Genomic DNA, 24,921 nt, shown 5'->3' on the forward strand with positions numbered 1-24,921 from the left:
CACAGGGATATATACAGCAGAGCCTGCACAGGGATATATACAGCAGAGCCCGCACAGGGGTATATAGAGCACAGCCCGCACAGGGGTATATAAAGCACAGCCCGCACAGGGGTATATAAAGCACAGCCCGCACAGGGGTATATAGAGCACAGCCCGCACAGGGATATATACAGCACAGCCCCCACAGGGATATATACAGCACAGCCCGCACAGTGGTATATCCAGCACAGCCCGCACAGTGGTATATCCAGCACAGCCCGCACAGTGGTATATCCAGCTCAGCCCGCACAGTGGTATATCCAGCACAGCCCGCACAGTGGTATATAGAGCACAGCCCGCACAGTGGTATATAGAGCACAGCCCGCACAGTGGTATATAGAGCACAGCCCGCACAGGGGTATATACAGCACAGCCCACACAGGGGTATATACAGCACAGCCCGCACAGGGGTATATACAGCACAGCCCGCACAGGGGTATATACAGCACAGCCCGCACAGGGGTATATACAGCACAGCCCGCACAGGGATATATACAGCACAGCCCGCACAGGGATATATACAGCAGAGCCCGCACAGGGATATATACAGCAGAGCCCGCACAGGGGTATATACAGCACAGCCAGCACAGGGGTATATAGAGCACAGCCAGCACAGGGATATATACAGCAGAGCCCGCACAGGGATATATACAGCAGAGCCCGCACAGGGATATATACAGCAGAGCCCGCACAGGGATATATACAGCAGAGCCCGCACAGGGATATATACAGCAGAGCCCGCACAGGGATATATACAGCAGAGCCCGCACAGGGATATATACAGCAGAGCCCGCACAGGGATATATACAGCAGAGCCCGCACAGGGATATATCCAGCAGAGCCCGCACAGTGGTATATCCAGCACAGCCCGCACAGTGGTATATCCAGCACAGCCCGCACAGTGGTATATCCAGCACAGCCCGCACAGTGGTATATCCAGCTCAGCCCGCACAGTGGTATATCCAGCACAGCCCGCACAGTGGTATATCCAGCACAGGGATATATACAGCAGAGCCTGCACAGGGATATATACAGCAGAGCCCGCACAGGGGTATATAGAGCACAGCCCGCACAGGGGTATATAGAGCACAGCCCGCACAGGGGTATATACAGCACAGCCCGCACAGGGATATATACAGCACAGTCCCCACAGGGATATATACAGCACAGCCCGCACAGTGGTATATCCAGCACAGCCCGCACAGTGGTATATCCAGCACAGCCCGCACAGTGGTATATCCAGCTCAGCCCGCACAGTGGTATATCCAGCACAGCCCGCACAGTGGTATATAGAGCACAGCCCGCACAGTGGTATATAGAGCACAGCCCGCACAGTGGTATATAGAGCACAGCCCGCACAGGGGTATATACAGCACAGCCCGCACAGGGGTATATACAGCACAGCCCGCACAGGGGTATATACAGCACAGCCCGCACAGGGGTATATACAGCAGAGCCCGCACAGGGGTATATACAGCAGAGCCCGCACAGGGATATATACAGCAGAGCCCGCACAGGGGTATATACAGCACAGCCAGCACAGGGGTATATAGAGCACAGCCCGCACAGGGATATATACAGCAGAGCCCGCACAGGGATATATACAGCAGAGCCCGCACAGTGGTATATCAAGCACAGCCCGCACAGTGGTATATCCAGCACAGCCCGCACAGTGGTATATCCAGCACAGCCCGCACAGGGGTATATACAGCAGAGCCCGCACAGGGATATATACAGCAGAGCCCGCACAGTGGTATATCCAGCACAGCCCGCACAGTGGTATATCCAGCACAGCCCGCACAGTGGTATATCCAGCACAGCCCGCACAGTGGTATATCCAGCACAGCCCGCACAGTGGTATATTCAGCACAGCCCGCACAGTGGTATATCCAGCACAGCCCGCACAGTGGTATATCCAGCACAGCCCGCACAGTGGTATATCCAGCACAGCCCGCACAGTGGTATATCCAGCACAGCCCGCACAGTGGTATATCCAGCACAGCCCGCACAGTGGTATATCCAGCACAGCCCACACAGTGGTATATCCAGCTCAGCCCGCACAGTGGTATATCCAGCACAGCCCGCACAGTGGTATATCCAGCACAGGGATATATACAGCAGAGCCTGCACAGGGATATATACAGCAGAGCCCGCACAGGGGTATATAGAGCACAGCCCGCACAGGGGTATATAGAGCACAGCCCGCACAGGGGTATATAGAGCACAGCCCGCACAGGGATATATACAGCACAGCCCCCACAGGGATATATACAGCACAGCCCGCACAGTGGTATATCCAGCACAGCCCGCACAGTGGTATATCCAGCACAGCCCGCACAGTGGTATATCCAGCACAGCCCGCACAGTGGTATATCCAGCTCAGCCCGCACAGTGGTATATCCAGCACAGCCCGCACAGTGGTATATAGAGCACAGCCCGCACAGTGGTATATAGAGCACAGCCCGCACAGTGGTATATAGAGCACAGCCCGCACAGGGGTATATACAGCACAGCCCGCACAGGGGTATATACAGCACAGCCCGCACAGGGGTATATACAGCACAGCCCGCACAGGGGTATATCCAGCACAGCCCGCACAGTGGTATATCCAGCACAGGGATATATACAGCAGAGCCTGCACAGGGATATATACAGCAGAGCCCGCACAGTGGTATATCCAGCACAGCCCGCACAGTGGTATATCCAGCTCAGCCCGCACAGTGGTATATCCAGCACAGCCCGCACAGTGGTATATAGAGCACAGCCCGCACAGTGGTATATAGAGCACAGCCCGCACAGTGGTATATAGAGCACAGCCCGCACAGTGGTATATAGAGCACAGCCCGCACAGGGGTATATACAGCACAGCCCGCACAGGGGTATATACAGCACAGCCCGCACAGGGGTATATACAGCACAGCCCGCACAGGGGTATATACAGCACAGCCCGCACAGGGGTATATACAGCACAGCCCGCACAGGGATATATACAGCACAGCCCGCACAGGGATATATACAGCAGAGCCCGCACAGGGATATATACAGCAGAGCCCGCACAGGGATATATACAGCAGAGCCCGCACAGGGGTATATACAGCACAGCCAGCACAGGGGTATATAGAGCACAGCCCGCACAGGGATATATACAGCAGAGCCCGCACAGGGATATATACAGCAGAGCCCGCACAGTGGTATATCAAGCACAGCCCGCACAGTGGTATATCCAGCACAGCCCGCACAGTGGTATATCCAGCACAGCCCGCACAGGGGTATATACAGCAGAGCCCGCACAGGGATATATACAGCAGAGCCCGCACAGTGGTATATCCAGCACAGCCCGCACAGTGGTATATCCAGCACAGCCCGCACAGTGGTATATCCAGCACAGCCCGCACAGTGGTATATCCAGCACAGCCCGCACAGTGGTATATCCAGCACAGCCCGCACAGTGGTATATCCAGCACAGCCCGCACAGTGGTATATCCAGCACAGCCCGCACAGTGGTATATCCAGCACAGCCCGCACAGTGGTATATCCAGCACAGCCCGCACAGTGGTATATCCAGCACAGCCCGCACAGTGGTATATCCAGCACAGCCCGCACAGTGGTATATCCAGCACAGCCCGCACAGTGGTATATCCAGCACAGCCCGCACAGTGGTATATCCAGCACAGCCCGCACAGTGGTATATCCAGCACAGCCCGCACAGTGGTATATCCAGCACAGCCCGCACAGTGGTATATCCAGCACAGCCCGCACAGTGGTATATCCAGCACAGCCCGCACAGTGGTATATCCAGCACAGCCCGCACAGTGGTATATCCAGCACAGCCCGCACAGTGGTATATCCAGCACAGCCCACACAGTGGTATATCCAGCTCAGCCCGCACAGTGGTATATCCAGCACAGCCCGCACAGTGGTATATCCAGCACAGGGATATATACAGCAGAGCCTGCACAGGGATATATACAGCAGAGCCCGCACAGGGGTATATAGAGCACAGCCCGCACAGGGGTATATAGAGCACAGCCCGCACAGGGGTATATAGAGCACAGCCCGCACAGGGATATATACAGCACAGCCCCCACAGGGATATATACAGCACAGCCCGCACAGTGGTATATCCAGCACAGCCCGCACAGTGGTATATCCAGCACAGCCCGCACAGTGGTATATCCAGCTCAGCCCGCACAGTGGTATATCCAGCACAGCCCGCACAGTGGTATATAGAGCACAGCCCGCACAGTGGTATATAGAGCACAGCCCGCACAGTGGTATATAGAGCACAGCCTGCACAGGGGTATATACAGCACAGCCCGCACAGGGGTATATACAGCACAGCCCGCACAGGGGTATATACAGCACAGCCCGCACAGGGGTATATACAGCACAGCCCGCACAGGGGTATATACAGCAGAGCCCGCACAGGGATATATACAGCACAGCCCGCACAGGGATATATACAGCAGAGCCCGCACAGGGATATATACAGCAGAGCCCGCACAGGGATATATACAGCAGAGCCCGCACAGGGATATATACAGCAGAGCCCGCACAGGGGTATATACAGCACAGCCAGCACAGGGGTATATGGAGCACAGCCCGCACAGGGATATATACAGCAGAGCCCGCACAGGGATATATACAGCAGAGCCCGCACAGGGATATATACAGCAGAGCCCGCACAGGGATATATACAGCAGAGCCCGCACAGGGATATATACAGCAGAGCCCGCACAGGGATATATACAGCAGAGCCCGCACAGGGGTATATACAGCAGAGCCCGCACAGGGATATATACAGCAGAGCCCGCACAGTGGTATATCCAGCACAGCCCGCACAGTGGTATATCCAGCACAGCCCGCACAGTGGTATATCCAGCACAGCCCGCACAGTGGTATATCCAGCACAGCCCGCACAGTGGTATATCCAGCACAGCCCGCACAGTGGTATATCCAGCACAGCCCGCACAGTGGTATATCCAGCACAGCCCGCACAGTGGTATATCCAGCACAGCCCGCACAGTGGTATATCCAGCACAGCCCACACAGTGGTATATCCAGCTCAGCCCGCACAGTGGTATATCCAGCACAGCCCGCACAGTGGTATATCCAGCACAGGGATATATACAGCAGAGCCTGCACAGGGATATATACAGCAGAGCCCGCACAGGGGTATATAGAGCACAGCCCGCACAGGGGTATATAGAGCACAGCCCGCACAGGGGTATATAGAGCACAGCCCGCACAGGGATATATACAGCACAGCCCCCACAGGGATATATACAGCACAGCCCGCACAGTGGTATATCCAGCACAGCCCGCACAGTGGTATATCCAGCACAGCCCGCACAGTGGTATATCCAGCACAGCCCGCACAGTGGTATATCCAGCACAGCCCGCACAGTGGTATATCCAGCACAGCCCGCACAGTGGTATATCCAGCACAGCCCGCACAGTGGTATATAGAGCACAGCCCGCACAGTGGTATATAGAGCACAGCCCGCACAGTGGTATATAGAGCACAGCCCGCACAGGGGTATATACAGCACAGCCCGCACGGGTATATACAGCACAGCCCGCACAGGGGTATATACAGCACAGCCCGCACAGGGGTATATACAGCACAGCCCGCACAGGGGTATATACAGCACAGCCTGCACAGGGGTATATACAGCAGAGCCCGCACAGGGATATATACAGCACAGCCCGCACAGGGATATATACAGCACAGCCTGCACAGGGATATATACAGCAGAGCCCGCACAGGGATATATACAGCAGAGCCCGCACAGGGGTATATACAGCACAGCCAGCACAGGGGTATATAGAGCACAGCCCGCACAGGGATATATACAGCAGAGCCCGCACAGGGATATATACAGCAGAGCCCGCACAGGGATATATACAGCAGAGCCCGCACAGGGATATATACAGCACAGCCCGCACATCTCATCTCCCCCCCGATAATGGCCCCACAGTCCAGTTAAAAAGAAAAAAAAAAAAAACTCTCCTCACCTTTCCTTTTGCCCGCGCTGCTCCCGGCGGCTGCAGTCTGCCCAGGACACTGCAGGTGCGCGATGATATGACGTCATCGCGCACCCGCAGTGTACTGTCAGAGGCAGAGCGGGGAATGATGGGAGAGGGGGCGTCAGGTGACGCTCTCTCCGACATCATTGCATTGAACTATACCGGTGTCATAGACGCCGGTATAGTTAAATGCGGCGGCGGCACTGGGGGGGGGGGAACAGTGCAGCGGCCCACTACTGGCACCGGCTCTTCTGGCATTTGCCAGAAGTGCCCGATGGCCAGTCCGGCCCTGCACTGACCTGCCAACCCGGGGCCCCTGACCTGCGGGGCCCGGTCGCAATGGCGACCGCTGCGACCGCGGTAGTTACGCCCCTGTATGTAAGACATCTGTCTTTACTGCAGGTAACGAGTTGATTAGTAGCATCTAACTGGTCTGTAGAAGCCAGAAATCGTAATGGTTGGTAGGGGATCAAATACTTACTTCTCACTGCAAAATACAGATAAATTTATGTAATTTAAACAGTGATTTTTCTGGATTTTATATTTGATATTCTATCTCTCAATGTTAAAATTAACCTACCCTAACTCCTTCATGACCTGAGGTATTTTTGGTTTTGCATTTTCGTTTTTGGCTCCCCTTCTTCCCAGAGCTATAACTTTTTTTTTTTTTTTTTTGTCAGTATGGCCATGTGAGGACTTGTTTTTTTTTTGTGTGTGTGTGTGTCGAGTTGTACTTTTGAAAGACACCATTGGTTTTAACATATCGTGTCCTGGAAAATGGGGAAAAAAATTGTAAGTGCGGTGAAATAGCAAAAAAAAGTGCAATCCCACACTTGTTTTTTTTTTTTTTTACTAGGTTCACTAAATGCTAAAACTGACCTGCCATTTATGATTCACCAGGTCATTACGAGTTCATAGACAGCAAACATGTCTAGGTTCTTTGTTATGGAATTGGTGAGAAAAAATTCCAAACTTTGCTAAAAAAAAAAGGTCCCATTTTCCGATACCCGTAGCGTCTCCATTTTTCATGATCTGGGGTCGGTTGAGGGCTTATTTTTTGCGATCCGAGCTGACGTTTTTAATGATACCATTTTGGTGCAGATACGATCTTTTGATCGCCCGTTATTGCATTTTAATGCAATGTCATGGTGACCAAAAAACGTAATTCTGGCATTTTGACTTTTTTTTTCTCACTACGCCATTTATCAAAAAGGATAATCTTTTTTTTTGATAGATCAGGTGACTCTGAACTCGGCGATACCAAATATGTTTGTTTTAATTTTTTTTATTTTGTATGGGGGGGGGGGGTGATTTGAACTTTTATATATTATTTAATATTTTTAAAAACTTTTTTTTTTTTTTTTTTACTTTTGGCATGCTTCAATAGTCTCCAGGGAGACTAGAAGCTGCCATAACCCGATTGGCACTGCTACATACAGGCGATGATCAGATTGCCTGAATGTGGCAGAATACCTGACTTGCTATGAGCACCGACCACCGGGTGGCGCTCATAGCATTTCAGCAGTGACAACCATAGAGGTCTCCAGGAGACCTCTGGTTGTCATGCCAACCCATCGGTGACCTGCAATCACGTGACGGGGGTCACCGATGGGCAGATTTCCAGCACAATTACCGGAAATGCATGTTAAGTGCTGCTGTCAGCGGCTAACAGCTGTGAGAGGATTGCGATTTCCCCCCCCGTGCTGTTAGCAGCACATGTCAGCTGTTCAAAACTGCTGACATGTGCCGGAAAAGGTGGGCAAACGTACAAAATCAGCAGGGGATCAAATACAGAGTGCATTTAGTACCGCTGCACGTTGAAAATGTAAAGCAAAGGTTAAGCTTGGTTACATGTCCAGTTTAAACTAAAATTTAGATCTAGGAAATGTAGGATTTGGAGAGATTTTTTGTTTTTTATGGGAAATAAAAATGGAAGAAAATGTGAACTGTGCTAAGGTGAATAGGAATGGCGCAGAAATGCAGCATGTGTGGCGGTGGTGGGAATTGTGTAGGTCTTCTCAGGCAGAGGGATCCTGGAAGCCATTGCGCTAAGCTCTGTGATTGTACCCTCAGATGTAATTCTCCAGCTCATCAGCTCCTTCGTATTGTTGGCGTGGGAGTTACTGCTTCAAGCAGAAGACGATGGGAATAAAAATAGACATGTCTTCCATTTTCCGGGCTTTATCTGAATTATGTACACTTGAATTAGTCGCAGAGCTGCAGTAGGGCTGAGCGTGGAGCGTTTGCAGCATAGTCCGCCTGCATGGCACAGATGTGTGCCCGCCATCCAAGGGATTTGTTCCACCTTAACAAATGCTCCCTTTTACAGTTCACTTGCAGTGTTCCTGCTGATATACACAAGCCTCGGCTTCCATGTATTAACCATGTGTGCAGTCGTCTTTATTGCATGGTTCTTATACAGTGATGAAACAAAAATGAATTAGAAATAGTAACTATCTATGAAAGTCCAGTTTCTCCATGGGGTTGTAGCATTCTACTAGCTTCCATCCATTGTCGGAGGTGAGAAGTGCAGGTGACATGGCCCGTGTTGGCCACTTGCTGGAGATCTTGGCCGGCAGGTACTGACCACCTATCCTTTGCACAATATCAGACAGGTGGCTAATGGACAGCACATCAGCAGTGGCCATCGCCCTACAATGTGGAAGTGAGAGCTGCTGAATGCTGCTAAGATTTGTGGCACACCCAGGCAGGCATTTAGGAGAACTAACTGGCCATTTACATGTTGAAAGTGCAAAATCAACACGGTGCATGCATGTTTATGTTGAACTCTGAAGAAATAGGTGTAGGATGTGCATTTAGTCAAAGGATATCTCAAGTCTGTGGCTGGCTTTAGGCATATCAGGCGTATGTTTTGGTTAACGGCACCCACTATCAGTTGTTCAATAATATTGAGCTTTCCGCTTTGGATACCATATTGCCTTGCTCCCTAAAGTCACAGTAATATCTGTCCACATCCAAATCAGATTTAGGACTTGCTTTAAAGTAAAGCAGGTGTGTCCAGCGAAGGTGAAGGTAAAAAATAACTTTTAATGAAAATATATTAAAAATACATCCATATATATGGTATCCAGCACTCAGTGCACACTGGCTAGAGAACCTAATGACTATCTACACGTTTCCACGTTTCGACATGGTGGATGTATATGGATGTATTTTTAATATGTTTTCATTAAAAGTTATTTTTTTACCTTCACCGCTCGCTGGACACACCTGCTTTTATGATGGATTCATTGTGGTTACTTCACCCTGATCCGTGCGAGGTGTTTGGTGATCACAAAGGAGGTCAAGGTAAAAGACATGGCGAGCTGATTTTTTTTCCTCTACTTTGTTGCTTTAAAGTAAACCTGATTCCTGCTACCCGAACTAGCAGGAAATCAGAACTACGATAAATTGGAGTTTGGCTGTCATTGCAGCCATCAATGTTTTACTCTGGAACTCTGTGCTGTGGCATTATAGAGATCACATGCCTTGATGTACTGGTCGGACACTAGTCCCTTACCGGAGATCACATGCCTAGATGAAGTGTCTGGGCACTAGTCCATGACCAGAGATCACATGCCTACATGAACGAGCCGGGAACTAGTCCCTGACCGGAGATCACATGCCAGATAAAGTGTCTGGGCACTAGTCCCTAACCGGGGATCACATGCCTTGATGAACTGGTCGGGTATTAGTCCCTGACTGGAGATCACATGCCTAGATGTACTGGCTGGGCTTTAGTCCCTGACCGGAGATCACATGCCTAGATATACTGGTCTGGTATTAGACCCTGACTGGAGATCACATGCCTAGATGAAGTGTCTGGGCACTAGTCCCTGAACGGGGATCACGTGCCTTGATGAACTGGTCGGGTATTAGTCCCTGACCGGAGATCACATGCCTAGATGAACTGGCCGGGCACTAGTCCCTGACCGGAGATCACACGCCTAGATGAACTGACCAGGCACTAGTCTCTGACTGGAGATCACATGCCTAGATGAACTGACCGGGCACTAGTCCTCGGGGAGTTCTGGGGTTTGGGTAATGATGCATATCTGGTGGTCTGAGTGGTTGATGACATGATCTGTTGTATGTATTCCTTCAATGATTAGGAAGGTCTTCTAACATGAAATGCTTTGCTCTATAGGTCAGATAACTCCTTCATCCAGAGAAAGCCCAAGTCCTGTTGACCCAGAGTCAGTGGAAGTAATGATGAACTTTGACCCTGATCCCGCTGACCTTGCCTTGTCCAGTGTGCCTGGACATGAAACATTTGACCCTAGGAAGCATAGATTTTCTGAAGAAGAACTGAAACCTCAGCCAATTATGAAAAAAGCAAGAAAAATTCAGGTGCCAGATGAACAGAAGGTAAAAATAAACCCCACAACTTTTGTGTTTTCTAGAAGTCAATTTCAGAGGGCCCATTAACGGAATATTTGCTTGCCAGTGGTGGTGTGCTCCTTAGGAATGACAGTTCGGACCAGCAGCATGGCCATGCCGTATCCTACCAAGTAGATTCATCGATGCGGCCAGCTTCAGCTCTAAAGCTTATATTGACAACTGGGTGTTACCATTCCCTCTATCAGATTAGATAGGACACACCCTATTGGCAGGACTAAAAGTAATGCCCAGTTGTCAATTTAGTAATACCTTTCCAGGAGATATAACTTGGAAGCAGCACAACACACAAAGCTTTAGGAAAGATGCACCAAAATGGTTATTTCATGGGGAACACGCATAGTAATTAGTCAGGTCTGTTTCCATAACTTTAGGAAAATAAAATACCATAGTGTCAAAGTCCTGCAAAATGTTTCTGAGAGATATTGGGAATTCATAAAATAGCAGTTCCTAAATATAATACTATGATGGATGCCGCTCTACCAGCTGCACGATTGTGCCAGGAATAACCTGCAAGAAATAACCTGCAATAACCCTGAAAGAAGTGATTTTTCGTTTTACGTCTGCAGAGGTAGGTCTCCTTAGCTTTCACGCTCTTTGCTATACAGCTTGTAAGCGCTACTCTCGGATCCCTCGATCTGGCCAGATTCAAAATCCCCTGATGCTTCTCCGATACTTCATTTGCTAGCAGTATTAGAGAGTCATGTTACTAGCCCAAACTGTGAATCTTCAGGAGTGCACTGTCCCCCAGGAGACTGGTGAGCAGTGCACTCCTGAAGATCAAACAGGAGACAACCCCTTCCAGGATCCTGTATTGCCTCCAATTTTTGCCACAATTTAAACAAAAAAAAGTCTCATCCAATCTACCATAAGCAAATTTTGAACAATTGAAAATAGCCAACTTTTTGCAAATATCTCGGAAGCGGAAAGTAATGGTACAGAATCCATTGCCAAAACGATAAGCAGCAAAAGCAGCACTGTCACTGTACACAGTCCATCTTTTTTTTATTACAACAGTAATTATATATTTATTTAGATAGTAAAAAATTAATTTTGCTTCTAAATTTTTCAGTGAGTCTCCTACAAGTCTACATTTTCACAGACTCCATAATAATCTGCAGTTGGTTAATAATCTAATGACTGATATGATGCCTTTAAGGACCATATAGCTTCTTTCACTAAGGGGTCCCATCCACTTTAGATAGCAGTCAGCTGAAAGGTCGATCTGATGATGGTGCGGCCAGCAGCTGTCTCTGCCGACTCCTCAATACTCAGCCAATCGCACTTGTGTTCTGCTGCCAAACCTCATTTGGGCCTCATCTCTCCAGAGACAAAAGGCACTCCTAAATCCGACATGTCCGATCATTATCTGCCCCAACATCATCTGTCGAAGGAGAGTTGGGAGGACCCCATTAGACTGTCGGACAGTTCCTATTGTGTATGGGCGACTTGGGAATCCGTTTTTCTTACCCTTTACGTTTCTGGTCTCTAAACCAAAGCAATACCCGATGTCATTTCATAAATGAGGTGTAAGACCATTGAATCTATTTTCCTTTATCAAATCTTGTAATTCGTTAACCAGCGTTGGATATTTTGCATTTCTTATTGTTTTCCGCTGTTTACAATTAAAATAAATAATATCATCTATAGGCGCTGTTCACATGTGCACTCTTAGGTCCGCTTTTCTGTTCACGGAGGTGCCAGAAATGTTACATGACAGACACCAGCGGTACTAAACGAACCACATTGACCCTAATGAGGTCCATCTGGGCTTAGTCATGGTGTCAGTAGTAAAATGAATAAACGGTCAGAGGAGCACTAGGAACTCAAGGACACAGGTGTATTAGGTGATTCCACAAAACGCGTTTCGATGGTGACCCCGTCTTCATCAGGTAGATCTCCATCAGATGAAGAAGGGGTCACCGTCGAAATACATTGTGGAATCATCTAATACACCTGTGTCCTTGAGTTCCTAGGACTCCTCTGACCGTTTTTTTCATTCTACTACTGCACCCATCCTCCATCGGAGGCACACGGCTGGAGCTGCGGTGGACCTTTCATTCCATCTGACCTACCTGCTTCCTCTGAGCTCCTCAGAGACCGCAATACACTTGACTAGTCATGGTGTCAGGCATTTTATGAAATAAAAAGCTCAGCACATCTTGGAATCTCCATTGCCAATGTGACGGGAGCATAAAGCAGCATGTGACTTATAAAATATCATCTTAATGATCTAAGTTTCAAGGTTTCCCTGCACTTTAACATGCTTTTGGTAGTTACTAAATCTACCTGCAGGTCAGTGGAAGTCCAAGTCCTGAGACCCCAACAGACCAGCGCCTACCACACGTTAATTTTATATTTATAGTGTTATGTCTCATAAGCATACTGTATCTTTATAGGATATTCTGATTTTCAGGTTGTGAAATGTAGTATTTTCACGTTTTTTTAACTTTCTATGATCCAGTGGTAGCTGCCAAACTAACCAATGGAGTATTCAGCGTTGCCAACTTAAGCTTTAGTTTTCCAGCTCCTATCTGGACCTTTCCTGTCAGCCTAACCTTATGGTTTCAGAGATGATTTTTAGAGATCCCTTTCCTTTGCCAACTGTAAGGCCAAGTTCAGACGTCAGGTTTGTAATTGTTCACAACTCATGCTACTTTTTTGTTTCACATTCAGGATGAAAAATATTGGAACCGGCGGTACAAAAACAACGAAGCTGCCAAACGTTCTCGAGATGCACGTCGGCTAAAGGAAAACCAGATCACAGTTCGGGCTGCCTTTTTGGAGAAAGAAAATTCAGTTCTGCGTCAAGAGGTAGCCAAAATTCGCCAAGAACTTTCTCGCTACCGAAACATTCTGTCAAAATATGAGTCTCAGCATGGAGCCTTGTAAAAAACTGAGAAAATGTGTAGCTGTCCCACCTGGTTGCACGAACTAACACAACCTCACAAGAATCGTCCCCACAATTCCTTTTTTCTTACCTGACGAATGACCCTTATTCACTAAGAACTCTCACAAGATGTAGAGGGCTTGAGGGACACACAGGAAGCAGGCCGATGTACAGTTCTTTTATTGCCTTGCTTTCTTCCTCCAATTATCAGCGGTCCATCTTGACCTCCTTTTCTGCAGGACAAAGGTGCTATAGTGACTACCGGACACTATGGGGTATCACCAGCGATTAGGCAAACAGAGGTGAGGAAAAGGAAGCCAAAACTGATTCTGAACACTGGCACCATCCAATACACCAGCCACCACGAAAAAGGCCAATGTCCCCGTATCTGACAATCCTTTCACGCCACTGTCCAGTAGCATTGCATTTTTTATAAAATTGTTGTCGAAAGCTTGGTGGATACAGCGTGGATGATAAATATATGTACAAAGATGTAAATATGTGAAATGAATATTCTAAATGAAATGGTATTACAATTAAACAAGCAGGAAAAGGGTGAATACATAAAAAAAATATTGAGTTAGGTCTGCAGGGATTTCATATTCTAGTATCTTACTAAATCAAGGATGTTCCACCTCTAAAAGCCAGACACTGACCACTACTGTGACACATGACAACTGAGCACTATTCATTACTTCATTGTTAGTAATTTCTAGGCCGAAAATTAGAACTAAAATGTGTGCATGAAATGATAGCCATAGTGGTGGGGAGACCTCTCATGCTTAGCCTTTTTTGCTAGGACCAATTGCAAAAGTATTTTACCTCCTTACACTAGACTGGCACGTTCTCTTTTAGAATTAGATTCCTTATCTGCTTTCTTCTTACAATAGTCATCAAAATCCTGGGAAGAAGTGTTAGTGAGAAGTCACTAAATGATTTTCCAGCCTTACTAGAGCCATATGTTATAATGAAATCAGTAATTTCTTACCAGTTATAAAACAGCTTTTACCTGGTTATCTTCTAGAGCCAAGAGATTGTTCACAAGAATGGGACTAAGCACCAAAACAGCTCATGAGTAGGGCCGACCTTTTAAGGGTGTCTTCCGTCATGAGTAGGGCCGACCCTTATGGGTGTGTTCCCTCATGAGTAGGGTCAACTATTATGGGTGTGTTCCCTCATGAGTAGGGCTGACCCTTATGTGTGTGTTCCCTCATGAGTAGAGGAAACTATTATGGGTGTGTTCCCTCATGAGTAGGGCCGACCCTTATGGGCGTGTTCCCTCATGAGTAGGGCTGACCCTTAATGAGTGTGTTCCCTCATGAGTAGGACCGACCCTTTTGGGTGTGTTCCTTGGGGGCTTATACTCATTTTCCAAGAACATTTTGATTGAGGTTGACTGGGGGAACATACTCTAAATCTAACTCCAGACATTGCCTTTCAAGAATTAAAAAATTTAGCCCATGCAACAATCTCTGAAAAGTTAGACAATCAGTCTGTGGGAAAGCCTTTCTTTGTCGCCTTACAAAGAATTAGTAAGTCCAAGTCATCGCACTTCACATCACATATTGGCTTTATTCAATTTTTATTTTATTTTTGTCACAGAAAAAAATGTAAAAAATCTGGTGTAAGGTTCATAGAAAGGTTTATCCAGTCCTAATTGATGGACTATAAATAAGTTTGGATCGGCATAAAAGGCTGATACTACATATGAGGTGTGCCGGGATAGTGTGTGCACTGGGCATGTCATGTAATGTGGTTTCTCATCTTGGAGTTTTTTTAGATATGAAAAGATATAATAATGTGTTTTAATAACAGATGCCTCACATTACCAAGGGTGGTAATCCCATAGATTACTTTTTTATAGGGCTCCGCCTACATGACCCTATTTATTTGCACAGTAAGACAGCACCTTCTCTCCGTAGGCACAGCACAATTAGCTAAAAAGGGTAGCCGCAGGATGTTTTTTCCTAAAAGTGAAAAAAATATAAATTTTGGGTTATTTATTCTTTTTACACAAGGAGCAGTATGTGCGTCTGTATTCGGTTATGCGCTCCGCCATCCTCCTGCCTGACCGGGCCCTGGGTATGGCTTCCTGTCATCTCTTAGACATATACTGCCTTAAACATTTTCCAACTCTTGCACTTTAAAAGACACATAATGTCACGGCAGCCATAGTTATAGCTATCAAGCAAGGTATGAACCGCAACAATGAGAAATTCCTAAAAGTTGGCTTTTTCTGAGCTTTGTCCTGTGATATCTTATTAATAGGTCCAGTTTCTCTATAGCAACAGACTACACACTGCTTAGCAACAGACTACACACTGCTTAGCAACAGACTACAACACACTGTAAAATACAATGTGACAAATCTAAGAAACTACCCAAGGCAAAAGTTTCATGTTGGGTTTTCCTGTCTTCCCTACCAAACTCTGATGGACACATTGCGGTTCACAATAGCCATCTCTTGGTAGTTCTGCAACATGAACACCACAAGCCACCATTTAGGGCTTGGACAGTTTGCTAATTTTGGATGAAAAGGGGCAGCATTGTGTGATCCTGATCACCTCGATCACAAGATTGTGTCTAATGGGTTCCTCCCTGTGTTAGCTACCAATGATCAGACCATTGCACAATTGTGCATCCATGAAGAGTGATGGCTGAGGGCGGCGTCTATACTTATGCATAGAGGTGTGAACCCAGAGGAGGAACATTTGTTAAATTGTGTAATACCTCAGATGGCTAACTTCGAAATATGAAAACTCTCAGACAGCTGGGTCTGTACCAGGATTACAATGATTGTTTGCTGGACTTGGGGTATTCCTTAAAGTGTAACTGTTGTTTCAAGCACCACTCCAGGGGCTTTTTTATTGCAGGGCTGGAGTGGTTCTTCTAATGTAAGGTCCTCAAACCTAGTCTTGTGCTTACCAGCTGCTATGTCCACCTTCTGTCACTGACGCTCCCGTCCCTAGACAGAGCAGTATGGGACCTTTGATGATTTACAGGGAAAAAAATTAAAAAAAAACCAGTTACTCTTTAAGATATTAGTAGTGATGAGCGAGTATACTTGTTGCTCGGGTTTTCCCGAGCATGCTTGGGTGGTCTACGAGGATTTGTGACTGCTCTTAGATTTAGTTTTTGTCGACGCAGCTGCATGATTTACGGCTGCTAGCCAAGCTGAGTACATGTGGAGGTTGCCTGGTTGCTAGGGGATCCCCACATGTATTCAAGCTGTCTAGAAGCCACAAATCATGCAGCTACAGCCACAGAAACTAAATCTCCGAGCAGTCATAAATACTCGGAGACCACCCGAGCGTGCTGGGAAAACCCGAGCAAAGAGTACACTCGCTCATCACTAATTATTAGAATTTTTAGAGATGACATCTGGGATTGCTTTCTGCCTTTATCACTTCATATGTTGTGCCCAGTCCCACATCAGCAAATTGATCATGCAGTTTTTCATCTAAAGTGTTCATTGTTGGTAGGAAGGTTTTTTTGCCCTGACACATTCCCCATGTGTCACACATTCCCACGTTTTGGGCCTCATTTCTAGTAATCTTGTGCTCTATCCCTTGCACTCAAAAAGTGGATTGATGAACTTTTCTGTCTGTCCGAGTCTGGCCCGGGTCTTGTCCTTCTTGGCCACTTTGAAAATTTGCCAGGTGAAGAATCCCTTTGTATGAGAGCCTGCGGTGCGTCTGCAGACAGTGTGTGCTCATATCTGTGATTTGCACTAGTTTATAATGGATACAGAATAACCATTCTACTTCTAGGTGTTCCCACTTTTCCGATATTAATAGAGCATGATCTTTTGTTTTCTACGATAATGTTTGTATTTTCTAGATACTTTCTATATTTACAGAGGTCTCAGATGTACTTGTCTTTTAAATGGCAAGCCAAAAATATGTTTGACTCGATTTTATTTTCTTGCAAGAGGCACTTTTGAGAAATATTGTACGTGGTAAATTGGATGCACCTTATGCACTATTAACAGTTGTCCTAGAGAATCACTCGGTGACAGATAGGAGAATATCGCAATGAATTAGTACTATACAATAAGACGTTGTATGTTAATTGCCATTTATAGCTGACTACCCCTTGTGATAACTGGAATTACTGCAATAACAAAGGATACATTTATTGCACATTTACTGTAGGGTCTACTTTTTCTACTTTATAATTACCAAACAATCCACAACCCTGGGTGCCTTATTGTATGGTACAGATTGTATGATAGTCTTCAGTAACCTTTATGTCTTCCCTCTACTTGGAAACTGCATTTTACAGGAAAAAAAATACACACATACACACATACATACATATAATCATGGCTGAAAGTGTTGGCACCCTTGAAATTGTTCCAGAACATGAATAATTTATCCTATAAAACTATTGCAATTGCACGTTTTGTTATACACGTGTTTATTTCCTTTGTGTGTATTGGACCAACACAAAAAAATTGGACATAATTTCACACAAAACCCCAAAAATTAGCCAGACAAAATTGTTGTCCCCTTTCCGAAATTGTGGGTAAACAACTTTGTTTCAAGCAGGTGATGCTCGTTCAAACTCACCTGGGGCAAGTAACAGGTGCGGACAATATGAAAATCACACCTGAAACAAGTTTAAAAGGGGAGAAGTTGACTCAATCTTTGCATTGTGTGTCTGTGTGTGCCACACTAAGAATGGAGAACAGCAAGAGGAGAAGAGAACTGTCTGAGGACTTGAGAACCAAAACTGTTGAACAATATAAAAAATAAACATGTATATAAAAATGAAGATTTTTGGGGGGAACAATTTCAAGGGTGCCAACACCTTTGGATTGCACATATACATATGTGTATATATATATGTGTGTGTATACTATAGGAATGCCGTAAAAAACAAAACAAGTTGTAGGAAGACAAATGAGGGGACCAATATACAGATTTGCGCTCCCTCATGGTAACTGATTCTCTGTGCAATGTTATTGCTGGCACTCGGCTTAGGTAACTGCTACCATACAATGTGCTAAGTAAAATCTATTTTTTCCAGTACAGAGATAAACCACTGTAGGTGGGGCATGTATATTTTAAATCTCTTTATACAGATGACGACTCTAACTTTATTATCATTGAAATGCCTGATTAGTATGAGGGGCACTCAGTAACTCTACCTACAAATCGGAGCCAGGACCTCTTCCGTTTGTGCATCGATGAAGGGCCCGTCTTATGGATGTCCACCAACGTGATCCTTGTGTTTCTTTGGGAAACCCCTTTTAATATAGATGGCACTTAATATAAAAGATATATAGTATTTTCTCATAATGAAAATACATTTGGGTAAGGTATAACGTGAGGGAGACAGAATGCCTTATCATTAGTCTCACTATTCTCTGCTAACCAGTTCATTCAAACTGGCGTTACAATCAAGAAATGTAAAATAATCCCTGTGATGTAAAAAAAAAAAAAAAATTCTTGTTTTATTTCTACATTTGTTTTATTCCGCACCATGTAGAAAAATGATCTTGTCATGCTGGCTAAAAACTGTAATAATCTGCTGCTCCGAATGGAATATGGGTCTGACTGTTTCATTACTATGTAACCAGTGCAAGAACTAAGTCATATGTGTTAATAGATGCCAGGTAGCAACATGAGAAGTTTTCTACAATATTGTTATATGACATATATACTTAAAATTCAGTACAATTTAAAGGGACTCTTATCACCAGGTTTTTGCTACCCCATCTGACAGCAGCATAATGTAAGGGCAGAGATGCTGATTCCAGTGATGTATCACTTACTGAGCTGCTTGCTGTAGTTTTAATAATAATCCTTATTTTACCTGCTGCAGATCTAGCGGTTCTCTGAATGCAGAGTACTGTATAACCCCTCCCGTACCACTGATTGGCAGCTTTCTGCCCATGCACACAGAAAGAAGCCAATCAGTGGTGTGGGCAGGGTTATATAGGGTTATACAGCTAAATATACTTGACTACCTGGCAGCAGGTTTGCTAGTCCTCTAGTGATAAACTCCTGCTGATAAAATCAGTGTTTTATCAAAACTAAACCAAGCAGCCTAGTAAGTGACAAATTGCTGAGTCTCAAATTAGGCTGCAAAAACCAGTTTACAGGTTCCTTTTAATTCTTTGAATTGTTGGAAGCAGTTTATAAACTTTGACCCTTATTTCTTAAAGCTATTGAAGTGAAGAAATGACTCAAAATAACCTGAGAAATGAGAGTCGTAATGTGATCGGCTCCTGTTGTAGGCTGCACGGGTTCATAGATGAAGCCCCATCTGTCTATTTAAAGCTATTATTTTGCTGAATGCTTGAACCAAACTGGAAATGCAGAGCTGCGGAATTCTACTAATCTATCATTTCAGTGTTTTTAAAGAAGATCAGTTCCCATTTTAATTTCTGATTCACTTCCAAAAGACAGAATCATGGTAACGGCAATGGCCACCTACAGGACGCCTACATTTTCCAATCTTTAATTGCTACGTCCTATTGCAAAAGTGTGGACAGTAGGGTAAATGTTCTCAGGGAATCTGAGGGCCACAGAATATAAGCCTTGAATTTTATCTTTGAAATTTTCAACAATAATCTGCCTATTGATGTACTTGAAGTCATAACTCTTAGTTCATAGGTGGCATAGTTCTCCCTCGTTATACTTTATTAATACTTTCTGGTATTCATAGCCATTAAAACTGAGCAGACATTACACTCTACATAAGGCACCAGTGATCTTAATTTCAACTAAACCCCTTATTGTCAACTTATATCTAGATGTTCATAAAGAGGATGAAATATTAATTAGCATTGAGATGGTATAAAGGAGACATACAAGACAAAAAATTGAAATAAAGTCCTTTAAGCTACGATAGTGAAAACCACCACTAAAGAGGATCTGTCAAGTGTCCAGTCTTTGCTCTGATTTTATTCCCACAGTTGGTAGTTCTAGGGGGGCGGTGCTTACAGAGTAATTATGCAGAGCAGCATAGACATTCCCCTGAGGATCCTGTGAGACACGCCCCCTTGTAAAGACCATAGAATTTAGCACTAAATAAAAAGCTCCATATCTTTAGCACTGTAGGGTGGGTTGATAAAAAATGGAATACTCAAAGGAGCCGTGGGAATAAAAGAGCCAAAAACTGATCACTTTTGAGCTGATGATGGGTCTTCTTTAATATCTTTAGTACAGAGGTATGATAAGTTACAGGCCTGAAGACTGAGTCTGGTTTTTGAGACACAATGGTTCCTACTTGGTAAAGTGCTGTGAGTGAAACGTGTAGTTCCCTTCTACGTCCACACATGTACAAAGGAGGTACACGGTGTCTGACAACACACCTGACCAAATTCAGAAGAACACAAGTCGTCATGAGAACCGGATTCGGATTTTAGGCCTGTAAAAACTGTTTTCATTTCTTTGATCTTTTCTGATTCTTTCCTAGTGGGTCTCCTAAGAGGACGTACCAGATATTGTATGTGACCCTCTTTATCGCACTATCACGCACCAGTGAGTTCTATATTTTAGGTGTAAACAGTTACCTGGATCACTTTAATTTTCTTCTTTTACTAAGCTGCCAAATGACGGTTATATTTAGCACAAGATAATATATTCAGAGAAAAAGAACAATATATATAGAGATATATAATATAGATGTATAGATATATTTATTTTATCATCCAAGAATTATATTTGTAAGCAATAAAGGTTACAGATATGTGGGTCATGTTTTTCTTTTGAGATAAAGACATATGGTTTGGTGCTTGTCTTGTGTTTTTTCCTTTTGCTATTGTTATTGCTGACGAATATTGTGGATGGAGCATTTTGTTCCAGTTATTGCAACCTTGTAATACATAGTAAAGCTTATGTGTTTTGTGTTTCCCTGAGTTTTGCCTTTTTATTTTTTATAAAATGATATTTGCTTGGTTTGATATCCATATACACTACTCATATATTGTAGGTCTTTAAATCATTCACGTTGTACAGTGCCTTGAGAACTTGAGAACTTTTCAACCTTTTCCCACATATCATGCTTCAAACATAAAGATACCAAATGTAATTTTTTGGTGAAGATTCAAAAAGTGGAACACAGTTGTGAAGTTGAACAAAATTTATTGGTTATTTGAAATTTTTGTGGAAATTCAAAACGGAAAAGTGGGGCGTGCAATATTATTCAGCCCCTTTAACTTAATACTTTGTTGCACCACCTTTTGGTGCGATTACAGCTGCAAGTCGCTTGGGGTATGTCTCTATCAGTTTTGTACATCGAGAGACTGAAATTCTTGCCCATTCTTCCTTGGCAAACAGCTCGAGCTCAGTGAGGTTTGATGGAGATCGTTTGTGAACAGCAGTTTTCAGCTCTTTCCACAGATTCTCGATTGAATTGAGGTCTGGACTTTGACTTGGCCATTCTAACACCTGTATACGTTTATTTGTGAACCATTCCATTGTAGATTTTGCCTTGTGTTTGGGATCATTATCTTGTTGGAAGACAAATCTCCATCCCAGTCTCGGGTCTTTTGCAGACTCCAACAGGTTTTCTTCAAGAATGTTCCTGTATTTGGCTCCATCCATCTTCCCATCAATTTTAACCATCTTCCCTGTCCCTGCTGAAGAAAAGCAGGCCCAAACCATGATGCTGCCACCACTATGTTTGACAGTTGGGATGGTGTGTTCAGGGTGATGAGCTGTGTTGCCTTTATGCCAAACATATCGTTTCTCATTGTTGCCAAAATGTTCGATTTTGGCTTCATCTGACCAGAGCACCTTCTTCCACATGTTTGGTGTGTCTCCCAGGTGGCTTGCTGCAAACTGTAAACAACACTTTTTATGGATATCTTTGAGAAATGGCTTTCTTCTTGCCACTTTTCCATAAAGGCCAGATTTGTGCAGTGTACGACTGAATGTCCTATGGACAGACTGTCCCACCTCAGCTGTAGATCTCTGCAGTTCATTCAGAGTGATCATGGGCCTCTTGGCTGCATCTCTGATCAGTCTTCTCCTTGTTTGAGATGAAAGTTTGGAGGGATGGCTGGGTCTTAGTAGATTTGCAGTGGTATGATTCTCCTTCCATTTCAATATGATCGCTTGCACAGTGCTCCTTGGGATGTTTAAAGTTTTGGAAATCATTTTGTATCCAAATCTGGTTTTAAACTTCTCCACAACAGTATCACAGACCTGCATGTTGTGTTCCTTGGTCTTCATGATGCTCTCTCTGCTTCAAACAGAACCCTGAGACTATCACAGAGCAGGTGCATTTATACGGAGACTTGATTACACACAAGTGGATTATATTTATCATCATTAGGCATTTAGGACAACATTGGATCATTCAGAGATCCACAATGAACTTTTGGAGTGAGTTTGCTGCACTGAAAGTAAAGGGGCCGAATAATATTGCACGCCCCACTTTTCAATTTTTGAATTTCCACAAAAATTTAAAATAACCAATAAATTTCGTTCTACTTCACAATTGTGTTCCACTTGTTGTTGATTCTTCACCAAAAATGTACATTTGGTATCATTATTTTTGAAGCATGACATGAAAAGTTCCAGGGGGCCGAATACTTTCGCAAGGCACTGTATATAGTCTATGTGGTCTACCCTTTCATACAGATGAAAATATTTTTACAAATTCTGTTCAAAATGAAAATTTAAAAAATTGGGCAATGCAACTCTGGCAGATTTTTAGTGGCAGGAAACCTAAGCTTTTCTTAAAGTGCTTGTCTGAAGTTGGTCTGCAGTCATTGTATATGTCTGCAGCCTTGTTAATCCTTACATCGCGTGTACTGTGAAGATTTTGCGACACAGAGCTACCATTACATGACCACAAGTATGCAATTTGCTTACATGCCTACTAGACGTGAAGGACACATCTAGTCTTAATGTGGCCGCAAGTATGCAAATCGCTTATGTGCGGTCACATGATTGACACCAGAGAATCCGCACAGCGTGCAGTGAGTGCAATATGACTATTCACAAGTCTGCAGAAATATAGAGTGACTGCAGATTTGTAGCCCAAGGCCAGACAACTCCTTTTGAGAAGCTTGGCTGCTTGATAAAACAACCTCCTGCCAGTATGAGGAGCTCACTACATAAGGATCTATTGTAGGGTTCAATGGGAACTGTATAAATTCATATGCAAGTACTGCCCCTAGTGGCCGCTTCAGGCAAACACTGTTACATGGCTGATTACAAGCCCTTTATAATGAGAGCCATGTATAGAATTGTAGACCTAATTAGATAAGTAGAGTTGCATTTTCTTTACTTTTCCATGCCCTTAATCACATAATGTAATAAGCATTTGACATATTTGGAGATAAGTAACATAATTGATGTTAGGTGTTCCAGGATACCAGGCATACAATGCTCTCCCTTCTGTTACTTTACTAGCTCATTACCAACCACTACATCCTTGATACAAGAATAAGAAATTGCACTTGAAAAGCAAGTTACTTGTCTATTCCGGATGCTCTACAAGCCTTCATTACTTTCTAAAGTTTATATGTGGCTGGAAGAAAAGTGGTTGATTATAACAAGGCAGAAAATAATACATGAAAAATTATAAGATGATGGAAACAAATTGCTAATAATAATAAAGTTAGCCCTTTTCCAACATATAATATACGTCTGCCTTCTTTCCTGCAGATGCTGACTGTGTTATTCAGCCATCATCTGCCTGTACAGCTGCCAATGGAGCTGGGCTCCGTCCACTGCTGTTAACTCCTTACATGCTGGTGTCATTCTCTGAGAGTGGCATTTACAGTGTGCAAACCCTGCTCCGGCTCCCTGATGTGATCGTTGGGTGCAATAATAGATAGATGTCTGCGGAAGACCCCCATGCCTTCCATTATGATTATTAGGACCGATGTTTTATGTCATGTGCTCCTTCCTTCCATACGTGAAATAGACATATCCGCAGCCTATGATTTACACTCAGCTCAGGATCTAGTACAACGCATGACTCTTAATGATATGGCCCAAATGGAGGACTCTGGGATGGCTTATGTCACTCCACACAGGAGAAACGCTTCATCCCCTGTTTTCTGGGGAAGTGCAGACAAGCCACTCTGGGCAGGGAACCAAATCTTTCCCCCTGGCGAAGGAAACCCAAGCTATGACTCAATCACTGGGGCGTACTGTTTTTTTTAAAGTCAATTTTAAATACTTTGTTAGTACATGTAAAATAAAACAATGCAGATAATGAGTTAATTCAACAATCAAGAATTTCTCCTCTGCTAATAATTAAACCTGCTGCATATAAAGTGTAATCAGACCTTTCAATTTTCTTTGTAGAAAAAGTCAGTTGTAGTCATTGTAGAGAGGACAAATCATCTCCACAAAGTTAGATTAAAAGAGACCTTGTAAGCAGTAGGGTAGCTACCGGGGGTGGGCAGTGTAGGCGGTGGTCCAGGGCCCCGCGCTCTGAGGGGGCCTCCCGGAGCTACGCAACTGTAACTATCGGCGTGCACAGCTCGCCGATAGTTACATTCTGCGGCATAGCAGGGAGACACGATCTCCCTGCTCTGCCGACAGCCGCTGTGTGGACCCTGAGGAGGCAGTGGGGGGCCCGGTGCCAGC

General features: G+C 44.8%; 1 protein-coding gene across 1 annotated transcript in view; it reads left to right on the plus strand.

Annotated features, from left to right (window-relative positions):
* Nucleotides 1-21,220, plus strand: part of DBP (D-box binding PAR bZIP transcription factor) — a 45,742-nt gene extending 24,522 nt beyond the window's left edge. Inside the window, exons 3-4 of the mRNA XM_077250722.1 lie at nt 10,217-10,437; nt 13,144-21,220. Of these exons, the coding sequence (XP_077106837.1) occupies nt 10,217-10,437; nt 13,144-13,359 (437 nt within the window). The 3' untranslated portion in view covers nt 13,360-21,220. The remainder of the gene's footprint in view (nt 1-10,216; nt 10,438-13,143) is intronic.
* The last annotated feature ends 3,701 nt before the right edge of the window (nt 21,221-24,921 follow it).

This window comes from Ranitomeya variabilis, chromosome 4, assembly GCF_051348905.1.
Source record: "Ranitomeya variabilis isolate aRanVar5 chromosome 4, aRanVar5.hap1, whole genome shotgun sequence".
In the NCBI taxonomy this organism is placed as follows: Eukaryota; Metazoa; Chordata; class Amphibia; order Anura; family Dendrobatidae; genus Ranitomeya; species Ranitomeya variabilis.